Here is a 20,924-nt window from a genome sequence, read left to right on the forward strand (position 1 = left end):
GAGGAAAAGAATCAGCTCCATATTCTAGGAGTGACCACAGATTGCAGATTAAACTAGGCAGCATAGTTAATCTCCCCTGCCACAGGCAATTTTGAAGACAGGAGTCAAACGGAATTGAGCTCAAAAATATTCCAGAGCCTCCAGAGAGCCTCTCTATACCTGAGCCAAATCTGAGAATCAGCAGGACTAGAGCTACTGGGTGCCATGGTAACAAGAGAGCGTTAGGAGGGTGAAGTTGACAGGGGAACGTCAAATCAGAGGAGAGAAGAGTTAAGACAGAAAGGTCACAACATCCTGTAAGGCTCTAGATCCAGCTGACCCTGAAGCTTCCCTCTGAGCCCTTCCTTCATATGAATCAATACATTTTTTTTAAATTGGGTTTCCTAGCTGGGAGTGGTGGTGCACTCCTATAATCCCAGCACTCAGGAGGCTGAGGCATGAGGATCATTGCAAGTTGGAGACCAGCCTGGGCTATCCAGCGAGCTCAAAGCCAGCCTGAACTGCATAGTGAGACCCTGTCTCTAAAAGACAAAAAATAAACTGGGTTTCCTTTACATTTTACATTTGAATGTATCCTGATAAATTGAGCCAAGGTGCAGACAAGTGTTTCTACGTGGAAACACTGCCTGGTGCCTCTTGTAGACAGGCATATTAAACAAATGCATGCTTGCTTGCTTTGGCTAGGGGCATGCCAGCCTGGCAAGTCCAGGATGCATGGCATTCTCCACTTGTTCCTCTGCACAGTTTGACTTAGGTTAAGAATGCTGCCCCCCAAAGCTGCATGTGCTTGTGGGCAGAGCTTTGGGAAGGCCATTAGATTATGGAGGGCCCATGGCTGACCTGCTGTTAAGGGGTAGGGTCTGGTGGGAGAGACAGGTCTCAGGGCAGGACGAGATGGCATCTCCCTTCTTGGTTCCTCCCTTTTCTGTGCTTCCTGATCACCGTGACGTGAGCATCTCTCCTCCACCCTCCCCACATGCCACTTCTGACCAGAGACAGCTGACCACTCAAACACAGAGGCTTCTGACTCTGTGAGCCAAAATAAACTTTAATGTGTGAGTGTCAGGTACCATGTCCCAGCAAAGAGGAAGTGAGAAAGAACAAATCTTACAAATCTTATGAGAAAAGATTTTGTCAGTCTGTCTCTCTATTTTTAGGACCACAGGATTGAATAGGGACCCCTGAGCTACACCCCCAGCCCTTTTTAAATTGTTTTTATTTTGAGAGAGGGTCTGGCAAAGTGATGGGTCACCCAGGATGGGTTCAAACGTGTGAGCTTCCTGCCTCCCAGATGAAAGGTTCTTGCCCTGGTATAAATTACTGTACAATTATGGCGGTGGTCTAACGTGGTGGAAGGCCAAAGCACAAATGCCTACCACTTCCTGCTTCCTCTTCAGCCCTAATGGCACCTTCCCTTCCTGTTTGTAGGCACACAGAATTCCAATCGTTTCCTCACAGGTCATCAATATCCGCCCCATGCATCACTTCAATCAGAGGTCATAAAACCTCTGCCTCTCTGTGTCTGGTTGAAGGAGAGGGCCCAGCCGCCATGGGTTGTGTGCACCCTGCATCCTCCCACATCTTCAACTCAGTAAACCTGTTCATTTTGTATTTTTGTTTCTCTGTTGCACCAGAATACACTAACACCAGCGTGCTGGGATTATAGGCATACAACACCACGCCTAGCTGGACTTTTCTCCTTGAAGTGGCTCATCTCCATAATGGTCCCAACAACGCTAATTCCCTGGTACTTACCCCAGAGTGTACTCCCCATGTAGGACTGATTCGTGGAACCATAAAGACATAGACATTCCAGGGGTGACTTCTAAAGAGAGGTCACAGAAGACTTTGCAGCTCTGTCCGCTGGCTCTGGGACTATTCCTGGGGACGGCCCACCACCAAAGACCCCTGGCCAGTCTTCTGAAAACTTCCATGTGTTAAGGAATTGAAACTAGGGATACAGCTCAGCAGCACAGCACCTGCCTGATAAGCGAGAGGCCCTGAGTTCAATTCCTGGTACCTAAACAAAAAAAGAATCCAGACCTACAGCCAAGAGGTAGGGGGGTGCCCCTTTTGGGAAGCAGGTCCCCTAACCCCCATTTAGCTTTTCATGACTATGGTCTGGCTGATGGGCTGGCTGATGAGTTGACTCAACCTCATGAGCTACCTCAAGCCAGAAGTTCCCAGCCCACCTGCTGCTGAATTCCTGACCACCCACCTACCCCTGAACGTGTAGGAGATATTTACTGTTGTTTGAGGCCATTACATTTGGCAAAGTTTGATCCATAGTGAATAGGTAATTGTTATGGGTTAAGAACTGGTGGTCAGTTTAACACCAGCTGGATTACATCAGCATGGCACTGAGCGTAGATGTTCTACCTGAGGAAAGTTGCCAGCATAAATAAGTGGAGAAGGAGAAAGAGGGCGTTAATGCATTATTGCATTGAGGTGGTGAGGCATTGTGGGTTCTCCTTCAAGTTGCTGTCTGAGCTGTTGGTTCTCCTGGAGAAGCTCTGGACCTCACATCGAGCATTGCTTCCTGGCTCCGGAGGGGAAGACGTGTGCCGCTGGGTCTCCAGGATGAACTCGTCACGCTGCTTCCTGGCACGTACCCGACTGTGTTTGTCGGAGGAGGAGCTCAGGGCCTCTGTGTCGCTGAGGAGGCTGTGGTGCCTTTCAGGACAGCCCTGGTCTTTGTTGTGAGTGTGACTTCTCGGCTCCAGCGCAGAACCCCCATCCCACCAACATAGCTCCTTCACCCCACTGTCATGGACTTTCTGGCTTCCACCGCTGGCCTTTGGGCCTTCCTAGCATAGATCCGTAAAAGAGACTGGTGTGAGTCCTTCTTGTGGGCTCTGGACCTCCATCTGGACTCGTGGGAGGCATTGTTATGGGCTCTGGGTTTTCATCTGGACTCATGTGGGACATTGCTGTGGGATTTAGGCTCTTGGCTAAATGTTCTATGTCTTTGGTGTTGCAGATAGATTTCCTGCACTTTCTTGTGTTGACTACCATATTATTAAAAATAAGATTATAAACTCCATGTCCTGATTCTAACTGTAATCTGTATACAACCCCTGACTACATCAGAAATGAAGCCTGCTTCTGCAGTGTTCTCTTCCCCGGGCCATCTCCTCCCCATGCCCAAACTCCCCGTCAGGCTTCTCTACCTCCTCCTCTTTCTTGAATTGTAGTTTTCTAAGAATTACCCTCTGTCTGGGCACAGAGGTACACACTTCTAGTCCCAGCTCGTCAGTGAATTGAGGTGGGAAGATCTCTGGAGCCCAGGATTGCAGGGTCAGCCTGGGCAATATAGCAAGACCCTCTCCCTCAAAAAAAAAAAAAAAGGAATCACTCCCAGTGGGGCTGATACGAATTTTTTTCCACCTGCTCCTGCTTCTTTTGCCTGAAGACATGACAGTTTCTGTTACTCAGGCCCTGAGGCAGGAGCACTGTAAGAATAGCCTGGCCAACTGTATTTAAAATTTAAATTTAAAATATTTTTGGGGGGTAGGGGGACTTTTTGAGACAGGGTCTTGCTATACAGTTCAGGCTGGCCTTGAGCTCACTTTGTAGCCCAGGCTGGTCTCGAACTCGCAATGATCCTCCTGCCTCAGCCCCCCCGAGTGCTGGCCTGCAGATGTAACTCTGGTTAGACCACTTCATACTCTGCAGGGGAAAAGGATTATTTCTCCTGCCATCCCCACGTGTCTTCCTCTCAACTAACATCATGACAATGACAGTAGATAAGCCCATCCTTAAGAAAGAAGATTTCTTAGACAGTGTGGTGGCGCATGCCTGTACACCAGCATTTGGGAGGCTGAGGCAGGAGGATCGTTGCAAATTCGAGACCAGCCTGGGCTACAAAGTGAGCTCAAAGCCAGCCTGAACTGCATAGCGAGACCCTGTCTCAAAAAGACAAAAAAGAAAAGAAAAGAAAATAGGCTTCTTTATGTATCTCAATAATCCGAGGAAGGTCTGTTTGTGTTGACATTCTTCCTCAGTTTGTCCAACCTTCTCACAACACAGAGGAAAAAATCTCCTACATCTTCCTGTGGAGAAGCCCGGGCTGTCAGAAGAGCCCCCTGTCAATTCTGATTTTTCACAGGACTTTGGCACTGGCAGGAATGGGCTGGGGAACAGTATGCACTATCTTCATGGCAACGTGCTCCCTGGTGGGTCCCGGGCTCGCCCCCAGGCAGGGAAAGTGGCTTCCAAATGGAGGAGACAGTCAAAGGCTGGGCTGCCCAGGAGACAAGGGGCTGGGCAGTGGGGCTTAGTAGGTGCCTCATCTCCTGAGGCGGAGGGCTGGGGAGCCCAGGCCAGCACTGGAGAACAGGGTGAGCTGGGTCCAGGGTCTAGTGGAGCCGTGCACATGGGCAGATCTTTACCCTTCCTGCACGGTGTATGTACCTCCATGCTGTGGTCAGTCCTGGGCTCCAAGCGACTTTCTGCTTTGGGAAACGCTTCTGGGAACTCTATTCACACGGCGGAGGTTCCAAACTTGGCTACACACTGAAGACATTTGGAGATCTTTTTGAAGTGCTCACGCCTGGCTCCAGCACCAGGTATTCTGGACTCTCCAGATGATACAGTATGTTGCAGGTGTAGGATCACCTTAGGCCAAGGTTCTCAGCCAGGTCTGTGTACCCAAACCACATGAGGAACTTCAGAAAAGAAGGCAGATATTCCAAACCTCCTAAGTGCAGTCTCCTGAGCTGGTCCTGAATGGCTCCATCAGGCATCATGCGGTGAACAACTTTAGGTCCCGAAAAGGCAAAGTGGTGGAAAGAGGAACCCATCACAAAGCATGCTGATCTGCGGGGCATGGTGGCACACACCTGCAATCCCAGCACTCAGGAGGCTGAGGCAGGAGGATTGTCGCCAGTTCAAGGCCAGGTTGGACTACATCGTGATACAGAATGAGTTCAAAGCCAGCCTCAATTATATAGCAAGATCCTGTAAAAGAAAGAAAGAGAATATAAAGAATAAAGAAGCCTGATCTGCTAACTCAACCTAGTAAAAGACTACCAGTGTGAAATCTATGCTTATTATTCTCCTACTTATTACAAATACTTAATAATCCTTTTAATCTTTTTTAGATTATAAAAGTAATACACACTCATTGTAACTAATAAATCTACGCCGAGATCATAAAGGAAAGTTAATTCTGCCCTCTCCCTACCCCAGGCTCAGCCCCTGACCCAGCTGACTGATGTCAGCCATCATCTTACTTAATTTAGTTGGGAAGTGAATTGTTCTCAAACAAGTGAATTTGCTTAACAATTAAATTTATGTTTTACTTACCAACACTTGGTAACTTAAAGGCCTTCAGCCCATGAATTAAGATCCTTCAAAAAAAATATTGGGTGCTGCGTAGACAGACATTTATTTATTTATTCATTTTGGTTTTCTTTGACACAGGATCTTGCTATGTAGTCTGGGCTGGCCTTGAACTAATGGTGATTCTCCTGCCTCAGCCTCCTCAATGCTGATTATAGGTGTGAGCCACTACCTCCTTGCTTATTTATTTATTTTAAATTTTGAGACAGAATCTGGCTAAGTCACTGCATCGCCTAATCTGGGTTCTAACCTGGTGATCCTCTTATCTTACCCTCCCAGAGTGCTGGGGGAATTACAAGCATGGCAACTATGCCCAGTTTACCAATATCTTATGGGACTCTTGATGCATGCTAAATAGCTCCAACTAAGATTCATCCTATATTTTGGGGTGTTTTAAAAATTATTCTCCTCAGTTCAGGGTGGTTGTGCATACCTGTCATTCCAGGACAAATCAGGCAATGGAATGACTTCAAGGCCAGCCTGGAATATACAAGATCCTCTTAATAATAATAATAATAAATTGATTGTGGATCTCTATCCTTCCTCCCAGAGCTTAGCACCAAACTGTCAGCAGGTGTTCTTCTGTCTGTCAATGTACCTTGTTCTGTATATTCTGGACTGAAAAACAGATTTTTAAAAATTAGAGTTATTTGAAAACGATGAGACCTAATTTCTCTCAGAAGCATCAAGGATATGGGGGAAACTCAGGTACAAATATTTATTTTAGTACTGAGCAAAATTTTAAGCCTATAAATAAAAGCAGAGCCCACACAAGCCCGCCACTCACTTCCACTGTTAGCATCAATGGACACATTTCTCTAGTTGCTTCTTCAAAATTTCTTTGACCTGGTTCTCACTGAATTCTAGGTGCCTGGAGAATCCGGATGTCGGCTTCTGGGAAAACACGTCTCCTGAGTTGTTACCCTTTACTTTAGACAGCCACAGACAAGGCTATTTAACCCCAAGATGTTCGTAGCCACGGCAAGGAGGGTGCACGTTTGCTTCCTTTGGGTGTGTGTGGCCCTGGAGATGGATCTCAGGGGCTCGAATTTGTGATCCTAACACTGCATCCTCCTGAGCAGCTGGGACTGCAGGTAGACCCGCCCCCCCCCCCCCAAGTCCAGTCTCCAAGGTTCTTGTTAATCTTTCCCTCCAGGTCTCCAGGCCCACGAGGAGCGGTCCCTGCAAGTCCGGTTCCGCCCTTCAGGTGACTACGAAAGGGCTTGGCCAGAGAGATCCTGCTGGAGGATCTCTCCTGCTCCAGTAAGAGCAGGAGAAACCTGTGTGCTATTTCTTCACCCAGCACTCTGCCCAGCATCCCTGGCAGGAATGTTGATTAGTCCAGAGAGTAAATAAGCCTTCCCTCCCTCTATCTCATTCCGATGCCAGGCCTGGGAATACCAGGCTCCTCTGGCTCTTCAGTTCTTCTCTGGAAGTTTCTTCTGGTTTGAACCCAGCTGTGTGCCCGCCCAGAGAGCCCTGCACACTCACAGCAGCCTACAGCCTGTTACATCCTACCCATGCAACAGGTGCCGCCACCCCTGCTCTGCAGGTGAGGAATCCAAGGTGTGGGGAGGTGCAGCCACTTGTCTGGGTGTGTCCTTAATAAGCACAATCGCTGGGACTCGAAGAGCCTCGTCATCTGAGTCTTCATTAACAAGCAAGAGCTAATTATAGTCATTGAAGAGGCTGTTCTTTTTCTGTTGTGATTAATTCTGAGGTTATTTTTAGGCTCCAGAAGAATGGAGACTGATGGTGGGTTTTGTTCTGAGAAAGAATGGGGCTGTTCCGAAGTATTCCTTACCCAGCCCCTTTTTGCAAAAGTGAAACCCAAGAACCTGCAGCCGGGACATTCTTTTGAGTGTTTTCCGAAGCTCGAGAGTCCCCAGGAACTGGTGTCAACTTAAGCCACTTTTAATGAACACTGAAAAGCTATTTTCACACTTTGATAGAGGGGCGAGGCGTATAAATGAAAACCCAGTGTTCGCCACAGGGGTCCCCAAAGTGATTAGGGGCTGGTTACTGGGGCAGTTTTGTGTGCATGCGTGGGCTTGCATGTTCCAAGGATGGCTGTGACCAGAGGAACCCCTAAGAGAGAGGACACAGGAGGGGCGCAGCTCCCATACACTTCTGCAATGAACTTTTGAATCCTTTTTTTTTCTTTTCTTTTCTTTTTTGAGACACGGTCTCGCTATGCAGTTCAGGCTGATCTTGAGCTCACTTTGTAGCCCAGGCTGGTCTCGAACTCGCAAAGATCCTCCTGCCTCAGCCTCTTGAGTGCTGGGATTACAGGCGTGAGCAACACAGCCGGCTTTTTTTTTTGAGACAAAGTCTCACTATGGAGTTTAGGCTGCTCGGGGACTCACTATGTAGCCCAGACTGGCCTCAGACTCACGGTGATCCTCCTGCCTCAGCCTGGGATTGCGGACTTGCACACCCGGAGATCTTTTGAAGTCTTTTTGACAGAGGTTTCTTGGGGCAGATCTTTCCCTGCTTCAGATGGGTTCATAGTGGCCATCAGGTTAGCTTGGGGACTTTTTGTCTCTTCATTTGGCTTTGCCTGTCTCTGCTCAGCTCCCTGCTGGGTCTTTCTGGTGTCTTCTTCTTCTTCTTCTTCTTCTTCTTCTTCTTCTTCTTCTTCTTCTTCTTCTTCTTCTTTTCTCTCTCTCTCTTTCTCTCTCTCTCCGCAGTGGGTGGACCCCAAGGTTTTGACCCTGCTGGGGTAACACTGTAATGCAGAGCCACACTCTTTGCCCCAGACTTCAATTTCTTTTATTTTCTTTACTGGTTTCAGGAATCAAACCCAGCACCTCATGTTTGCCAGACAGGAGCTGTACCACTGAGCTACGTTTCTTTTTCTCTTTTTTGGTACCGGGACTCAAACTCACGCCCTCGCACTTGCCAGAAGGTCACGGTGCCGCTGAGACCCTCCACCCTCCAGACTTCAATGTCTAAGTGTTAGTTCTGGCTCCATGACTTATTTCATTTTTTGAGGGCCTCCTTTTCTTTTCGTTTCTCATTTCTTTTTCTTCAGGCACCGTTTGCAAATAACACCCTAAGCCATCCCTGGAGAGCCAGGTGGGGCTGGAGCCTCCTCTGCCCTTGGGACCTGGGAGGAGGAGGAGATTGGAAGACCTTGGAGACCTTTCCCCTAGCTGGGCTCTGTCTTCTCTTCCTGCACCCCTTCCCCACCCCGTCTCTGTCTTCCATCCCCATGCCTTTTTCCTTATCCTATAGTGCTCCTCCTGTTTCTCAGTTGTTTTATGTCTTCATTTATCTATTCCAGGAGGCCACTCCTGCTCTGGGATTGAAAATCTAAACGCAGTCTCTCACGCCAAACTTCCATGTCACCAACCTGAAGCTAAACTGTCTATCTGACCCTCCCAGGAACCAGGATTAGAGAGATAACAGCCAAAAATCCCAAACCCACAGGATCCAACCAGCATGATAATGAAGTTCCCGGTGCCTGAATCCATACACAGAGTAACGTGGTGTCAACTAATCAGTTACTTTTCTATGACCAATCCACTACCTTCTTTCCCCAACCCTTTTTATGTTTTGAAACAGAGTCTCCTAATCACTAACTGGCTGAGGCCGGGCTTGAACTTCAGCTCCTCCTGACTCAGCCTCCCAGTGTGCTAAGATTATAGGCATATGCCACCATGGCTAACAATGTTCTTGGTTTCTTTAAACTTTTTTTTTAAATTTTATTTTGAAAGTAGTAAAAATGTAACAGCACAAGACAGAACAAAGCCAATTGAGACAATGCAGTGAAATTGGTACAGGAGTTCACAATAGGATACTGGGATAGTAGTAATATGTACTATGGTATATCTCCTTGACTTCACAATAGTTGTTCAGTCAATTAGGTATAGCAAAATCAAACCAAAAATAGAACATTATAAAACCAATTGAGAGTACTGAATAGAGCAAAAGAAACATAACAAAACAAAACAGTGAAAACCTTTGCCTTCAAACATAAGATAGAAGGAAATCCCCCATATTTGCTATACTGCATGTGGTCATCCTCCCAAGAGATGCTGAGACATTTATCCCAGTAGATATGGGGCGGTGGGCGGGGGAAGTGTGCTTGATTTTCAGCCCATGTGGCAGTAGGCTTACAGCCAATGGTTCTCTTTCTGGCCCACGCCACAGGTGCTTACCAAGAGGGCAGAAGAATAAGCTGCCTGAGTCCCACCATGGCCGGGTCTCGGGAGTTCTCTAAACTTTTCTTTCTATAAAATGATTGTCCTCTGCTCAGCTCATTGAAATACGTATATTCTATGGAATGATGCCTGATTCTAGAGTTGAAAATAAAGCCAAGGGCTGGGATTACAGGCATGGCCAACAATGTTCTTTTATGTACAAGTAAAATCTGACATGGTTTGGTGACCTTTGAAGTCAGATCTGAGACCTATATCACAATACCCTGGAGGTTTGTTAAAAAGAGGGATCTCTGGGGCCGGGGTCACAAATGGACATCATTTCTAACACAATCTTGAGTAATTCTCAGAATCTGAGAACCACAACTTGTATGTAATACATATTTTAACATAACCCTTTTATTGTCTTAATTTTGTGTATTATAATATACTTGGGTTAGTGGCTTATGTATTTATTTTATAGATAATAGAAATATTTATATTGTACTTGCATTATGAATACTATATTACATATTGATATGTGGGATGTTTTAGTGATAGACACAGTCAAACAAGTTTGGGCAGCGTCACCCTAGCAGGTGGATTACAAATTCTCTGATATCAGAGAAAGTGTCATGTTATTATTATTTGTGATATTAGGGACTGAATCCACAGATTTCACACTGAGCTACACGCCAGCTCTTTTTAATTTTTTAGTTTGAGACAGGTTCTCACCAAATCTTCAAGTTGCCCAGCCTGGGCTCTAATTTGGGATTCTTCTGCCTCAGTTTCCCAGAGTTCTGAGATTACAGGCATGTGCAGCCACATCCAGCTTATTGTTTTTAACAAACCATCAAAATATATCACACAAACAGAGAGCTGTACCGAGTATGGACTGGACCATTATTCTCGGTATCTACTAACTATATCAAGGAGTAGATTTTTTTTTTGAGATAGGGTCTTGCTATGCAATTCAGGCTGGTCTCGAACCCACTTTGGAGCCCAGAGAGGTCTCAAACTTGCAATGATCCTCCTGCCTCAGCCTCCTGAGTGCTAGGATTTCAGGCGTGCGCCACCATGCACAGTTTAAGTAGTAAAGTCTTAAGCAGCATCCTGAATCCCTCTGGCACAATCACTACCTACCCCACTATTCCGACCTCTAAAGGTTTCCTGTAGGTGAAATAATGGCATATGTGTTTTTTGTTTCCTTTTGCTCCACATTACATCTGTGGGATTCATTTATGTTCCATCCTTTCTCCACTCCCAGAGTAGTTTCCCACTGCATGAGCCATCCCACTTTACCCATTTTGCTGCTGGTGAATGTCAGGTTGTCCCCAGCATGAGGCTACCCTAACCCTCATCAAATGCTCCCCCTGAGATGGACAGACCTAAAAGCATGGTACCAAAGACCAAGGACTAAAGTCTCTGAATTGTGAGCCAATAAACCTTTCCTTCTTAGCTGATAATCTCAGGTATTTTGTCACAGTAATGCAAGGCTGACTAATACAGCGTGAACAAACAAATCTACCCCAGTTGGGTGCATACCTGGAAGGGGAAGAGGTGAGCAGTAGTGGAACTTGAGCTCGGTTTTGCTAGCTACCGCCAGCTTCTCAGCAGGCTCCAGGGTACCACATCCTCCCCAGTATGTGTGGTTTCTGTTTTGTTTTTATCTTCACGTACTGGGGAGTACACATGAGTGACTTCTTGGGATTTTGATTTGCTTTTCTGGATGGGGGGTGTTCCTGGAAGAGATTAATGCCCAGCTGTCGGGAGTGGATGAGATCTCTTGGGACTGGGCTGGTCACCTCAAGGATTTATTGCTAGGCACTGAGTTTGGCTTTCTGTGCTCCCTCTCTGACTACCTGATCTGTTTCCATCTTTCCTCCAGGCAGCATGTGGCCCCCGTCACCAGAAGCCAACCAGATGCAGCCTCCCAGTCATGAACAAAACCTCTTCTATTATAAAGCATCCAGCCTCATGCATTTTGTTATAGCCACACAAAATGGATTAAAGCAATCACCCATCTTTTCCTTGCTGACACTGACATTGACGGGAATTCTTTATATAAGCTGTCATTTTTCTCTCTCTATTCCCCGGCCCGGCACCTTGTGTGTTTTATGACTTATGTTTAATAGCTCTTGGGGTTTTTGTTGAATGAATCAGTGTCCATGGGTAGAAAAAATACATTTTTTGAAAGCAGGAGGCTTTTATTTTTATTTTATGTTAACAGCTTTATTATGGCTATAATTTACATACAAAAATATTTTCTCATATTAAGTGTACAATTCACTGACTTTTCCAAGGCATGCAATCATTCACATAATCTAATTTTAGAATATTTTCACTACCTCAAAAAGAGACCTGGTGCATGTTTGCTTATGCCCAGCCCTAGGCAACCACCAATCCAATCGGTGAACCGTCTGGAGGACTTCCTTCTTTGGGAATGACACATAAACACAATCTTGTCATCTGCAGCCATTGTTTTTTTTGCCCTGGCTTAGCGAAAGGCCTTCAAGGGTCATCTCTGTGGTAGCCTATGTCACCACTTCGTTCCCATCCATGGTGCGTGAGTGGCCCAGTATGTGGTAGTACCACATCTCATCTGTCCCCCAGTGGTGGACGTGGGATTGCTTCCACCTTTGGCTATCAGAACAGAGTTGCTGTGAACATTCCCTAGAAATTTTTGTGTGGACACGTTTGCATTCCTGTTAGGTAGACACCCAGGAGCGAACTGCTGATTCATGTGTTTTATTTTTTTAGAGGTCCCAGGGGGGCCCTCTACCACTGAGCTCCAGGCCCCTGGCCCTCCTCACTTTTTCTTTTGAAACAAGGTCTTGCTAAGCACTAACTTGTCCAGGCAGGACTCAATGGGTGGCCCTCCTTCCTCAGCCTCTCTCAGTGTTAGGTGCACTGGTATATACCACCACGGCCAACTGTGTTCACCATTCTAAACAACTTTAACCCTTAGGTTTTTCCACCACCCCCAGGTGACAGGAAGGTAGATAAAGTTGTTTGGAGCAGAACAGAAATATCCAAGCTGGATGTGGTGATGCACACCTGAAATCTCAGCATTCAGCAATTTGAGGCAGGGGATTGACCTGAGTTCGAGGCCAGCTTGGGCTCCATAGTTTAAACTCATCCTGAATTATAGAGTGAGTCTCTCTCTCTCTCTCTCTCTCTCTCTCTCTTTCTCTCTCCCACACACAGAAGAAAAGAAAAATAGTTTTGCATTACATAATTTAAAATTATAGCCAATTAAGAAACTAAGGTCTGCTCTTCGGGAATATACAGGTTAAACTGGACATTATAACAAGAATTTCTAGAGTAACTTTAAAACAACCAAAAACTAAATAGAAAGAGGCTCTCAGTAGTCTATACAAAATGACTCAGGAAGCACAGAAGGCCCACTCTTTGTAAGACTCCTTGTTTGGCTTCAAGAGGAAGAAATGGAAATTTGAAACCATCCCCTTTCTGAGTTACTGAGAATCTGAACAATAAGACTTTATTATCAGAAAAAAAGTTCAATAATTATAGATTCACATAAAAGTTCAACGGATCATAGAAGAACAGTGGAAGGGAAGAGACAAGACGGGGTAGAGAAGGGATTTGTCTCTTGGTTTGGGGTCCTGGAGAAAACAGAAAAAATTTGCTTTATAAACTTTGGCACCCCGATTAAAATGATTTTAATTTGATTTTTGTAGAACATGCTTGCAGGACGCACACACATTTGCTGTGTGGAGCTGGTGCCTGTGCATAGAACATCCTGATTCTGTTACATCTGTTTTCCTTCCTCCTCCTCTTTCTTCTCTCCAAACATGCAAGAGTTTTCTCTTCTACTACGGCCCTGGAAATGTTAGTTCAAAAAGACGCATTAGATAATTAATCATTGGGTGGCTAAAATAGACAGACCATAATAGTTACTAATATTTCAATACTTAATGTGCATTTTTTCGAAACAGATTACAAGTTTAGTAATTGATTGCTCTTTTAATGCCCCTCTGTAATGCCTTTGTTTGGAGAAAGGGTTCCACTAACTTGTCCATACTGACCTTGAACTTGTGATCCTCCTGCCTCAGCCTCCAGAGTAACTGGAATTACAGGTACACACCACCACACAGAGCCTCATTTCTATTCCTTCCTTCCTTTGTTTCTCTCTCTCTTTCTCTTGGGAGTCTCACTATATAGTTCTGGTTGCCCCTGAACTTACTATGTAGCCCAGGCAGGCCTCAAACTTACAGCAACCCTCCTGTCTCAGCCTCCTGAGTGTTGGGATGACAGGCGTACATGAGTGTGCCACCACACCCAGCTCTTTCTTCTTTTGTGACTCAGGGTCTCACTATGTAGCCCAGGCTGGCCTTGAATTTTCTAGATGCCTGGGTTAACCTCAAACTTGTGATCCCTAGGCTCGGTCTCCTATGTACTGGCATGTACCACCACGCCCAGCCCTTGTTTATTATTCTACTTTATAATAGCAATACTGCTATCATTATCTTTTACTGATAAGGAACATGAAGTTTGGAGACGTAAAATAAATTACTCAAGGGTCACAGCTAGAGAGGAGAGTGGGGGCTTGATGGCCAGCGGTCTAGACATTTTGACACTGACTATATTTAACTACCAAAATTTTCATATTCCACTTGTTGGGTTCAATTTTCAATTACAATTAGGGAAATGGATCTAGACCTAAAGTTGTTGGGGAACTTGTGTGGGAGAAGTTCAGTCACTACTTACTCGTGGAGCATGGTTTTTATCAAGACTACATTGGGCAATGGAAAAGAAAGCGCTTCGGGTGCTTTCTGGGAATGAGTCACAGGGCCTCGCACGTCCTGATTTGGGCCAAGTGAGCTGGAGGACAAAGTTCTCCTCTGACAGTAACCCAGGACTACAGTCAAAGCCAGCTCGCCCACTGATGGGTGGTCTGCTGGTCGCGGTCAAGACACATCCTTTTCATCCAGTTTCTTTATGTCTCAGCTAGGGGTGAGCAATACCTCCTGAGCTCTCAGGGTTGCAGGGATGAGATGGACAGAACTCAGAACTTGACAGCCACAGATCAGTTGCGTGCAGCTGGAATGTATGGGGTGGGTCTCTAGGTGTTGAAATGTATGGATGCCGATAGGCTCAGGTTGCTCAAGTCCAGGCTGGCTGGCACACAGGCTGTCCTCAGGTTGCTCCAGAGAATTCTGGGTTGCAGGATGACGCCAGACCAGCTGTCCCATCCTGGACCAGGTCACAACATCAGGTATGAGGCCTGAAGCTGGCCTATGGAAAGCCAGTATTTTATCTCCTTTAAACTTAATTTCCTCTTTGAATTGAATTTATGCACCAGGCAAACACCCTAACACTGAGCCACCTCCCTTGGCACTCTGATTTCATTTTTGATTCGGGTTGGCCTCCAATTTACAGTCACCCTGCTTTGGTATCCCAGAGTGCTGGGATTACAAGCATGCACCAGCACACTTGACTTTTAGTGACATTTTTCTGTATTAATTATCAAGTCTTATTTTTGTTTTTCCGCAGTGCTGGGATGAAATCTAGGGTCTCATGCATACTGGGCAAATTCTCCACTACTGAGCTACACCTCTAGCTGTGCCATTCTGTTTTAAAGAACACTTTTTGTGTATATTTGTTCGTTATGCGGTACCTGGAATAGAACCCAGATCCTGTCCATGGACATGTTAGGGGAGTGTATCTCCGCCAGCCCCAGCCACCAGAAGGACTTGTTTATTAGTTTTCTTTTCTTTTCTTTAGTCTTGCTGTGTATCCCCCAGTGTTCTTGAACTCACATCGATCCTCCTGACTCATCCTCCCCCAAAGGGCTGAGATTATAGCCCTATGGCCCCCTGCTTGGCTGTTTATTTTTTAGACAAAGTTTCACTGTGTAAGTTAGACTGGCCCTTGAACTCAGGATCCTCCAGCCTCAGCATCTTGAGTGCTGGGTTTATATCTATATGCCATCAGATCTAGTTTTAAAAGATTTTTTTTTAATCAGCAGATTGAACCCAGGGTCTTTGCACTGAGCTACATCTCAGATTTTTATTTTTATTTTGAGGAAGGGTCTTGCTGAATTGTCCAGGTTTGGCTCTAACTTGAGATCCTCTGCCTCAGCCTCTCAGAGTGCTGGGATTACAAGCATGCACCATCACATTCAGCTTTTAAGGGACTTTTTGGGGGGCAGGTACTAAGAATCGAACTCAGGACCTTGTGCTTGCCAGGCAGGTGCTTGTGCTATATTCCCAGCCCCTAAAGGGACTCTTAACAGTACTTGTAGTCAAGAGTTCACTCCTCTGTGATTCCAGAAAAGCAACTGATGGACTGTTAGGGAGAGTCTGCATTTTTCAAGTGGCCCAGGGCCAAGCCAAGGCTGCTCAGCTGAAATGGCTTAAGTACAGATGGCTCAGCAGTGACTCTCCAAGCTGGTGGGGAGCTGGGCCTGGGTACTGCAGGTTTAAATAGTTACTCAGGTGATTCTAATGTCCAGCCAGGATAGAGACCTAGTGAACTACTCGAAGGGGCCAGGGTCTGATTCAAAGTGCAAATATATATATATATATCCTTTTTTTTTTGAGACAGGGTCATGCTGTGTAGTTCAGGCAGGCCTTCAGGCCTTCAGCTCACTAAGCAGCCCAGGCTGGCCTCAAACTTACCCTGATTGCCCTGTTTCATGTGCCACCACACCTGACCTCAGACTGGTTTAGCAATGGGTACCCTGGCAGGAAGGGTGGGAATGCAGCTAGGGTAGGCACGTGGAGAGCCTGGACCGCACAGACTGGGGAGTTTATGCCCAGGGTCAGGCAACAGGCAGCCATGGCAGACACGGCAGGCAGTGAGACGCACAGACTGAGTGTCTCCTAATCCGGAATATTTGGGACCAGAGTGTTTTGGGTTTCATTTTGGAATATTTCTTCCTGAGGAGGAGATTCATGCCTAAACATAAAATTCATTTGTTTCATGTATACCTTAGCCAGATGGTAATTTTATAAAACATTTTTAGTGCATGTGTGATTTGACTGTGACTCAGGCCACAGGTCACAAAGTCAGGTGTGGAATTTTCCACCTGTATTACACTTAGCTTAAAAAGTTGTTGATTTTGGAGCATTTTGGATTTTAGCTTTGCTTTTTGATTAGGAGTGCTCATGTTGTATACAGAGCTATTAAATGCCTAGCTGGTCACAGATTAGCACTGCAATTTTTGCAAAAAATGAGGCTAGCAAAACCTCAGACTTTTCCTTTTCCTCTGTATCCTCCATTCAAGGTTAACTTTTTCAACACCCGAGGTCAGGGCCTTTTCAGATGAGCTTCGCAATCCTTGGCACAACTACAGTGGAACACAGAATCTCCGACTGTTGACTGACCAAGTGTATACTGCTCAGACAGCCCATCTAGATTTCAGGAGGGCGGGACCCTAAACCTGCCTCCCCTTTGCATGCAAGCACGAGGGGGCCGATCCTCTCACCTTTCCTCCACTTAGCCAGGACCTGATTCCAGCTCTATCAATTCCGACTCTATCCCTCCGGCATTATGGCACATGCCCCAGGCTTCAAACCTGTCTTTCAACCCGTTGTTTCCGGTGAGGCAAGTTCAACCCCAGGTTCACCCACTACAATGATGGTCACAAACAGTCCCCCCCCATACACACCTCGTAGGGAGGTGGCGCACGCCCGACCCCGGCCACCAGGCCCCGGAGCTAGGCGCAGAGGGGCGTTTCCCTGCTGCAGCCCGAGGGTCCGGCGCGGGCCGAGCCTCTGTCCCGCGATCTGCCCCTCCGCACGGCAGCGCCCAGCCCCCGGAGGGCGTGGCCGCCCTGGCCCGGCCCCCCGCCCGCCCCGCCGCAGCCGCCAGGGCCCCCGCGCGGCCACGGGTCGCCAGCCCCTCTCCACGTCCGCCGCCCTCCCTGCCTCCCTCGCCACGGAGCCGGCCTGGGGGATGCTCGGGGCCCCAGCTCCCGGGGGAGCGGCGCGTTTCCGCGTGCCAGGGCGACCCCGGCCCGGGCGGGCTCTCGCGGGGACAGCGCGCGCCCCGCGTCCCCGGGAAGTTGTCTCCGGAGCCCGCGGGCCCTGGGTCTCCTCCCCCTGAGCCCCGCCCCGAGCTGGGATCCGCGAGCCGCCCGGCCCGGGGGCGTTGCCGCGCGTTCGGCCGAGCCAGCGAGTCTGCTTTCCAGCGCGCCCCGCGCGCGCCCTGCCCGCCCGGGGACCCCCGCGCACCCCCGAGACGGCGCGCGCCCAGAGCGCGGGAGCCCGGAGCGCCGGGCGCCTGGGACCCCGCGGAGCCGCTGGCCAGCCCGCGGGGCTCGGCAGGGATGCAGGCTGCGCTGTGAGCCCAGGCGCCAAGGCCATGTCCGGCGCCCGCTGCCGGACCCTGTACCCCTTCTCCGGGGAGCGGCACAGCCAGGGGCTCCGCTTCGCCGCGGGCGAGCTGATCACGCTGCTGCAGGTCCCGGACGGCGGCTGGTGGGAAGGCGAGAAGGAGGACGGGCTCCGCGGCTGGTTCCCGGCGAGCTATGTGCAGTTGCTGGAGGTGAGGGGCGAGGGGGTCCGGGCGGGGACACCCCCGGCCTGCGGTTCTCGTGGCGCGGACGTACCTGTTGCCCATGCCCGGGATGCGCGACCGTCCCTGTCCCTGTGCAAGGGGCGCTCCCGGGGCAGCCTCTGCCGCTCTGACCTTTTCAGCCCCGGAGGTGGCCAGGGCAGCGGGCGCCCCTCGAGGCGCAGACTGGCTGCAAGCGCTCCCCTCGCGCCGGCCTCCGGAGCACATCTCAGCGGCTCAGAGGAAGCGAGAACTTGTTGCCTGTGTGCGTTCTGGAGCGGCGGGCGCCGTGCAGGCAGTGGCGGTGGCTGCCTAGGGCTGGCCAGTGGTCTTGAAAAGACGCACGGAAGATGGGGCGCTGCAGCCCCGCTTCTCCAGCTCGGAGCCTCCAGACCCGTGCACGACCGTGCTGCCGGGGGTCAGGCTGCCTGGCCGCCTCTGGGCCGCACACTTGCAGGTCAGCTGAGCTCTGCTGGCCACCAGCCTGAGTCCCATTAGCAGGCTGGATCCAAGGGTGCGATAGCCCCCGGGCTTCAGCACCCCCTCATGGGCTTCTAACCTGAATGTAGCTTGTTCTAGGTTTCTGGCGTGGCCCCAAAGCCACATAGGACCTGCTGAGCCAAGTCAGCTGGCTGTTTATTGTCTGGGTGACAATTGGGAGGCCTCGCTGTCACAGGCTGAGTGAGGCCCGAACTTTCTAAAGTCCTCTGTGTGGAGTGGTGTGTGTGTGTGTGTGTGGTGTAGTGTGTGTATGTTGGGGAAGGTGACTTAATAGTCCGTTTTACTAAAAGGCTGCCTGATTTAGGATTGTTGTAAAGACTATATTAACAATTGCTTCCAATTAAACATTCTGATTAAAAAAAAAAAAAAGACAGGAAACAAAAAACAAAAAAACCTTGCCCAGATCCTGAGCTGACTGAATGTAGTTATGATTTTACTCGACCTAGTTCACAAGGAACAAAGTAGCAAATTTTGAATGAAATCGCTCCATTGCAGGCTCCTGGTGGGAGGGCTGGGGAGGAGGAATGGGGTGAAATAATTATAGGGTGAGTTTGCCCCAGGGGTGTCCTTTGGGGACATCACCAAATGCCTGGCCTCCTAGAAGCATGTTATGTTTCTTGCAGGTTCAGAGGGAAACAGCAAACTCCCTGCAAATGGATCAGTAGCAGTGGAGCAAAGTTTAGAGGCTGTAGAGGAGAGGCCGGAATAAGCTCCCCTGGGCTGCTGTTCTGGGGAACCCTGCTTCTGTGTTTTGAGCAGCTGCACCTGCAGGAAAGGGTCAGGTGTGTTCCCTGGTTTTTTTCTAGCCTTTCTTGAGATTTAGAGGAAAAAGACAGCAAGTGTGTTGCTTATGGCAGGAGGATCTGGAGCCTTCTGTCTTCTAGCTCGAAGCCCTGGGAGAGACACATATTTTGTGAGTTCTGGTGGCCACATTTTCCTGGAAAATACTGACGTGGACGTTTGGCTGGTGGATGTCTGTGGGGTGAGGAGTGTCCCTCGCTGGACGCAGCCCACTCTGTTGTTCTGGGTGGGAGTGAGGCTGGGATGGGGGTCTTTGTAAGAATGGAGTGTCTCTGCTGCTTTTCCTTGGGATGGGGGAGGAAAGGTGGACCAGACCCAAGGGACAAGACGGAACTGTCAGCTGGCACAGGCCTGGATGTGGCAGTGCCCAGGACCTTTCCAAACACTCCCGACTGGCACATTGCTGCAGAAGTGCCCGCGTATGGGTGGAACCATGGAGAAGGGCAGCTGATGGTTGAGCACTTCACTATGCTGTTGATTATCAACAGCTCCCCCATGAAAGAAATGGTGCTGGCCCCATTGCCTAGCTAAGCAAACTGAGTCTGGACTCAAGGAGTCATGCTTGCATATTAGGTGAGCAGTTTAGGCTGCTAAGCAGTATCCTTAGGCCTCTCTGGGAAAGGGCTGCCTAGGCTCAGCCATGCTGAAAGGCCAGTGAAGCAGTCTGTTACTGCAGCCCGTGAGGTCCACGTGGGTGACAGTGTCCCTGAGAGGAGGCTACGAGGGTCAGGCTGGCTCGAGGGCAGCTACAGCTGGGAGCAGTGGAAGTCTCCGCTGCTAACCCTGAATTTGACTCCATGGTGAGTGGTGGTTTTCCCACAGGTGAAGGCGGAGGTGGGCCTGAGCCCATGGGCTAACACTGAATGCTGCTCTGCACCCCCAGTCGGATGTGGTTCTGACACAGGATTGTGGATCAGGTTCCTGAGGTCTGGGCATCTCTTACCTGAGCAAGCTCTTCCTTAAGGCTTAGGGCTGGGTGCAGACAAAGGGTATGCCAGTCCCTGTGGGTGGAGTGGGTCCTCAGAGATGGACTTGGGGAGTGGGAGAAGGCAGAGCTCCCAAGGAGTGGCTGCTGGGAAGGGCTGCCATGGGATTATAGAATTCTGAGATTGGTCGAGTCCGGGCGGGGCTGCTCAGAGGCTGGAGTTAGCACAGAAGCCCGGAAGGCAGAGCAGCCCCCAGTGGTTGGGGAAGTGTAAACTCCATGGGATGTAGCCAGTGGCGTTCCTGGCCTCAAGCCTGCTGGGGCATGGAGTTCAGGAGACCAGGAGAGCTGGCAGGGAAGCAGGATCAAGCATGGACGACAGCAGTCTTCTAGGGCAGGGAGAGGTAGTGGGTACCCAACTGGGATGGCATCTTTAGCGTGCTCCCTGCTCCTTTGGTGGAAGTTCCAGGAAACCCCATCTCGGTGGAGAAGTATATGGCACTGACCAAAGTGTGTATAAATTGGACCCTCCAAGGATTTCTTGTTCAGATGGAGAGGGGATCCATGAGGGGCTTCATGGCAGATGCCACCCTGAAGGGAAGTTGGAGCTAACTTTTGAGAGGTCTGCTAGGTCTTCCTCTGGGGCCAGCCAGCCCATATAACCAGGCCCTCTTCATGGAGGGCTTGTT

At 48.9% G+C, this 20,924-nt stretch overlaps 1 protein-coding gene and 1 long non-coding RNA gene across 3 annotated transcripts in view; one reads left to right on the forward strand and one right to left on the reverse strand.

The window, feature by feature from the left end:
• Positions 1–3,660: 3,660 nt before the first annotated feature.
• LOC134474370 (uncharacterized) lies at positions 3,661–18,940 on the reverse strand. The gene is made up of 3 exons (XR_010045199.1): positions 18,064–18,940; positions 5,777–5,961; positions 3,661–4,959 (listed from the first exon to the last, which is right to left on the reverse strand). It is a non-coding gene; the product is annotated as an uncharacterized LOC134474370 (long non-coding RNA).
• Positions 17,355–20,924, forward strand: part of Gas7 (growth arrest specific 7) — a 222,413-nt gene continuing 218,843 nt past the window's right edge. Inside the window, exon 1 of one of the 2 annotated variants that reach the window (XM_013148709.3) lies at positions 17,355–17,999. In XM_013148709.3, coding sequence (XP_013004163.2) covers positions 17,817–17,999 — 183 coding nt within the window. In that variant the 5' untranslated portion in view covers positions 17,355–17,816. The remainder of the gene's footprint in view (positions 18,000–20,924) is intronic. The other variant, XM_013148708.3, reaches the window with a different exon arrangement.

The sequence above is a fragment of the Cavia porcellus genome, unplaced genomic scaffold (assembly GCF_034190915.1).
Source record: "Cavia porcellus strain 051 isolate PalLab524CR breed Dunkin Hartley unplaced genomic scaffold, mCavPor4.1 scaffold_32, whole genome shotgun sequence".
Taxonomy (NCBI): Eukaryota; Metazoa; Chordata; class Mammalia; order Rodentia; family Caviidae; genus Cavia; species Cavia porcellus.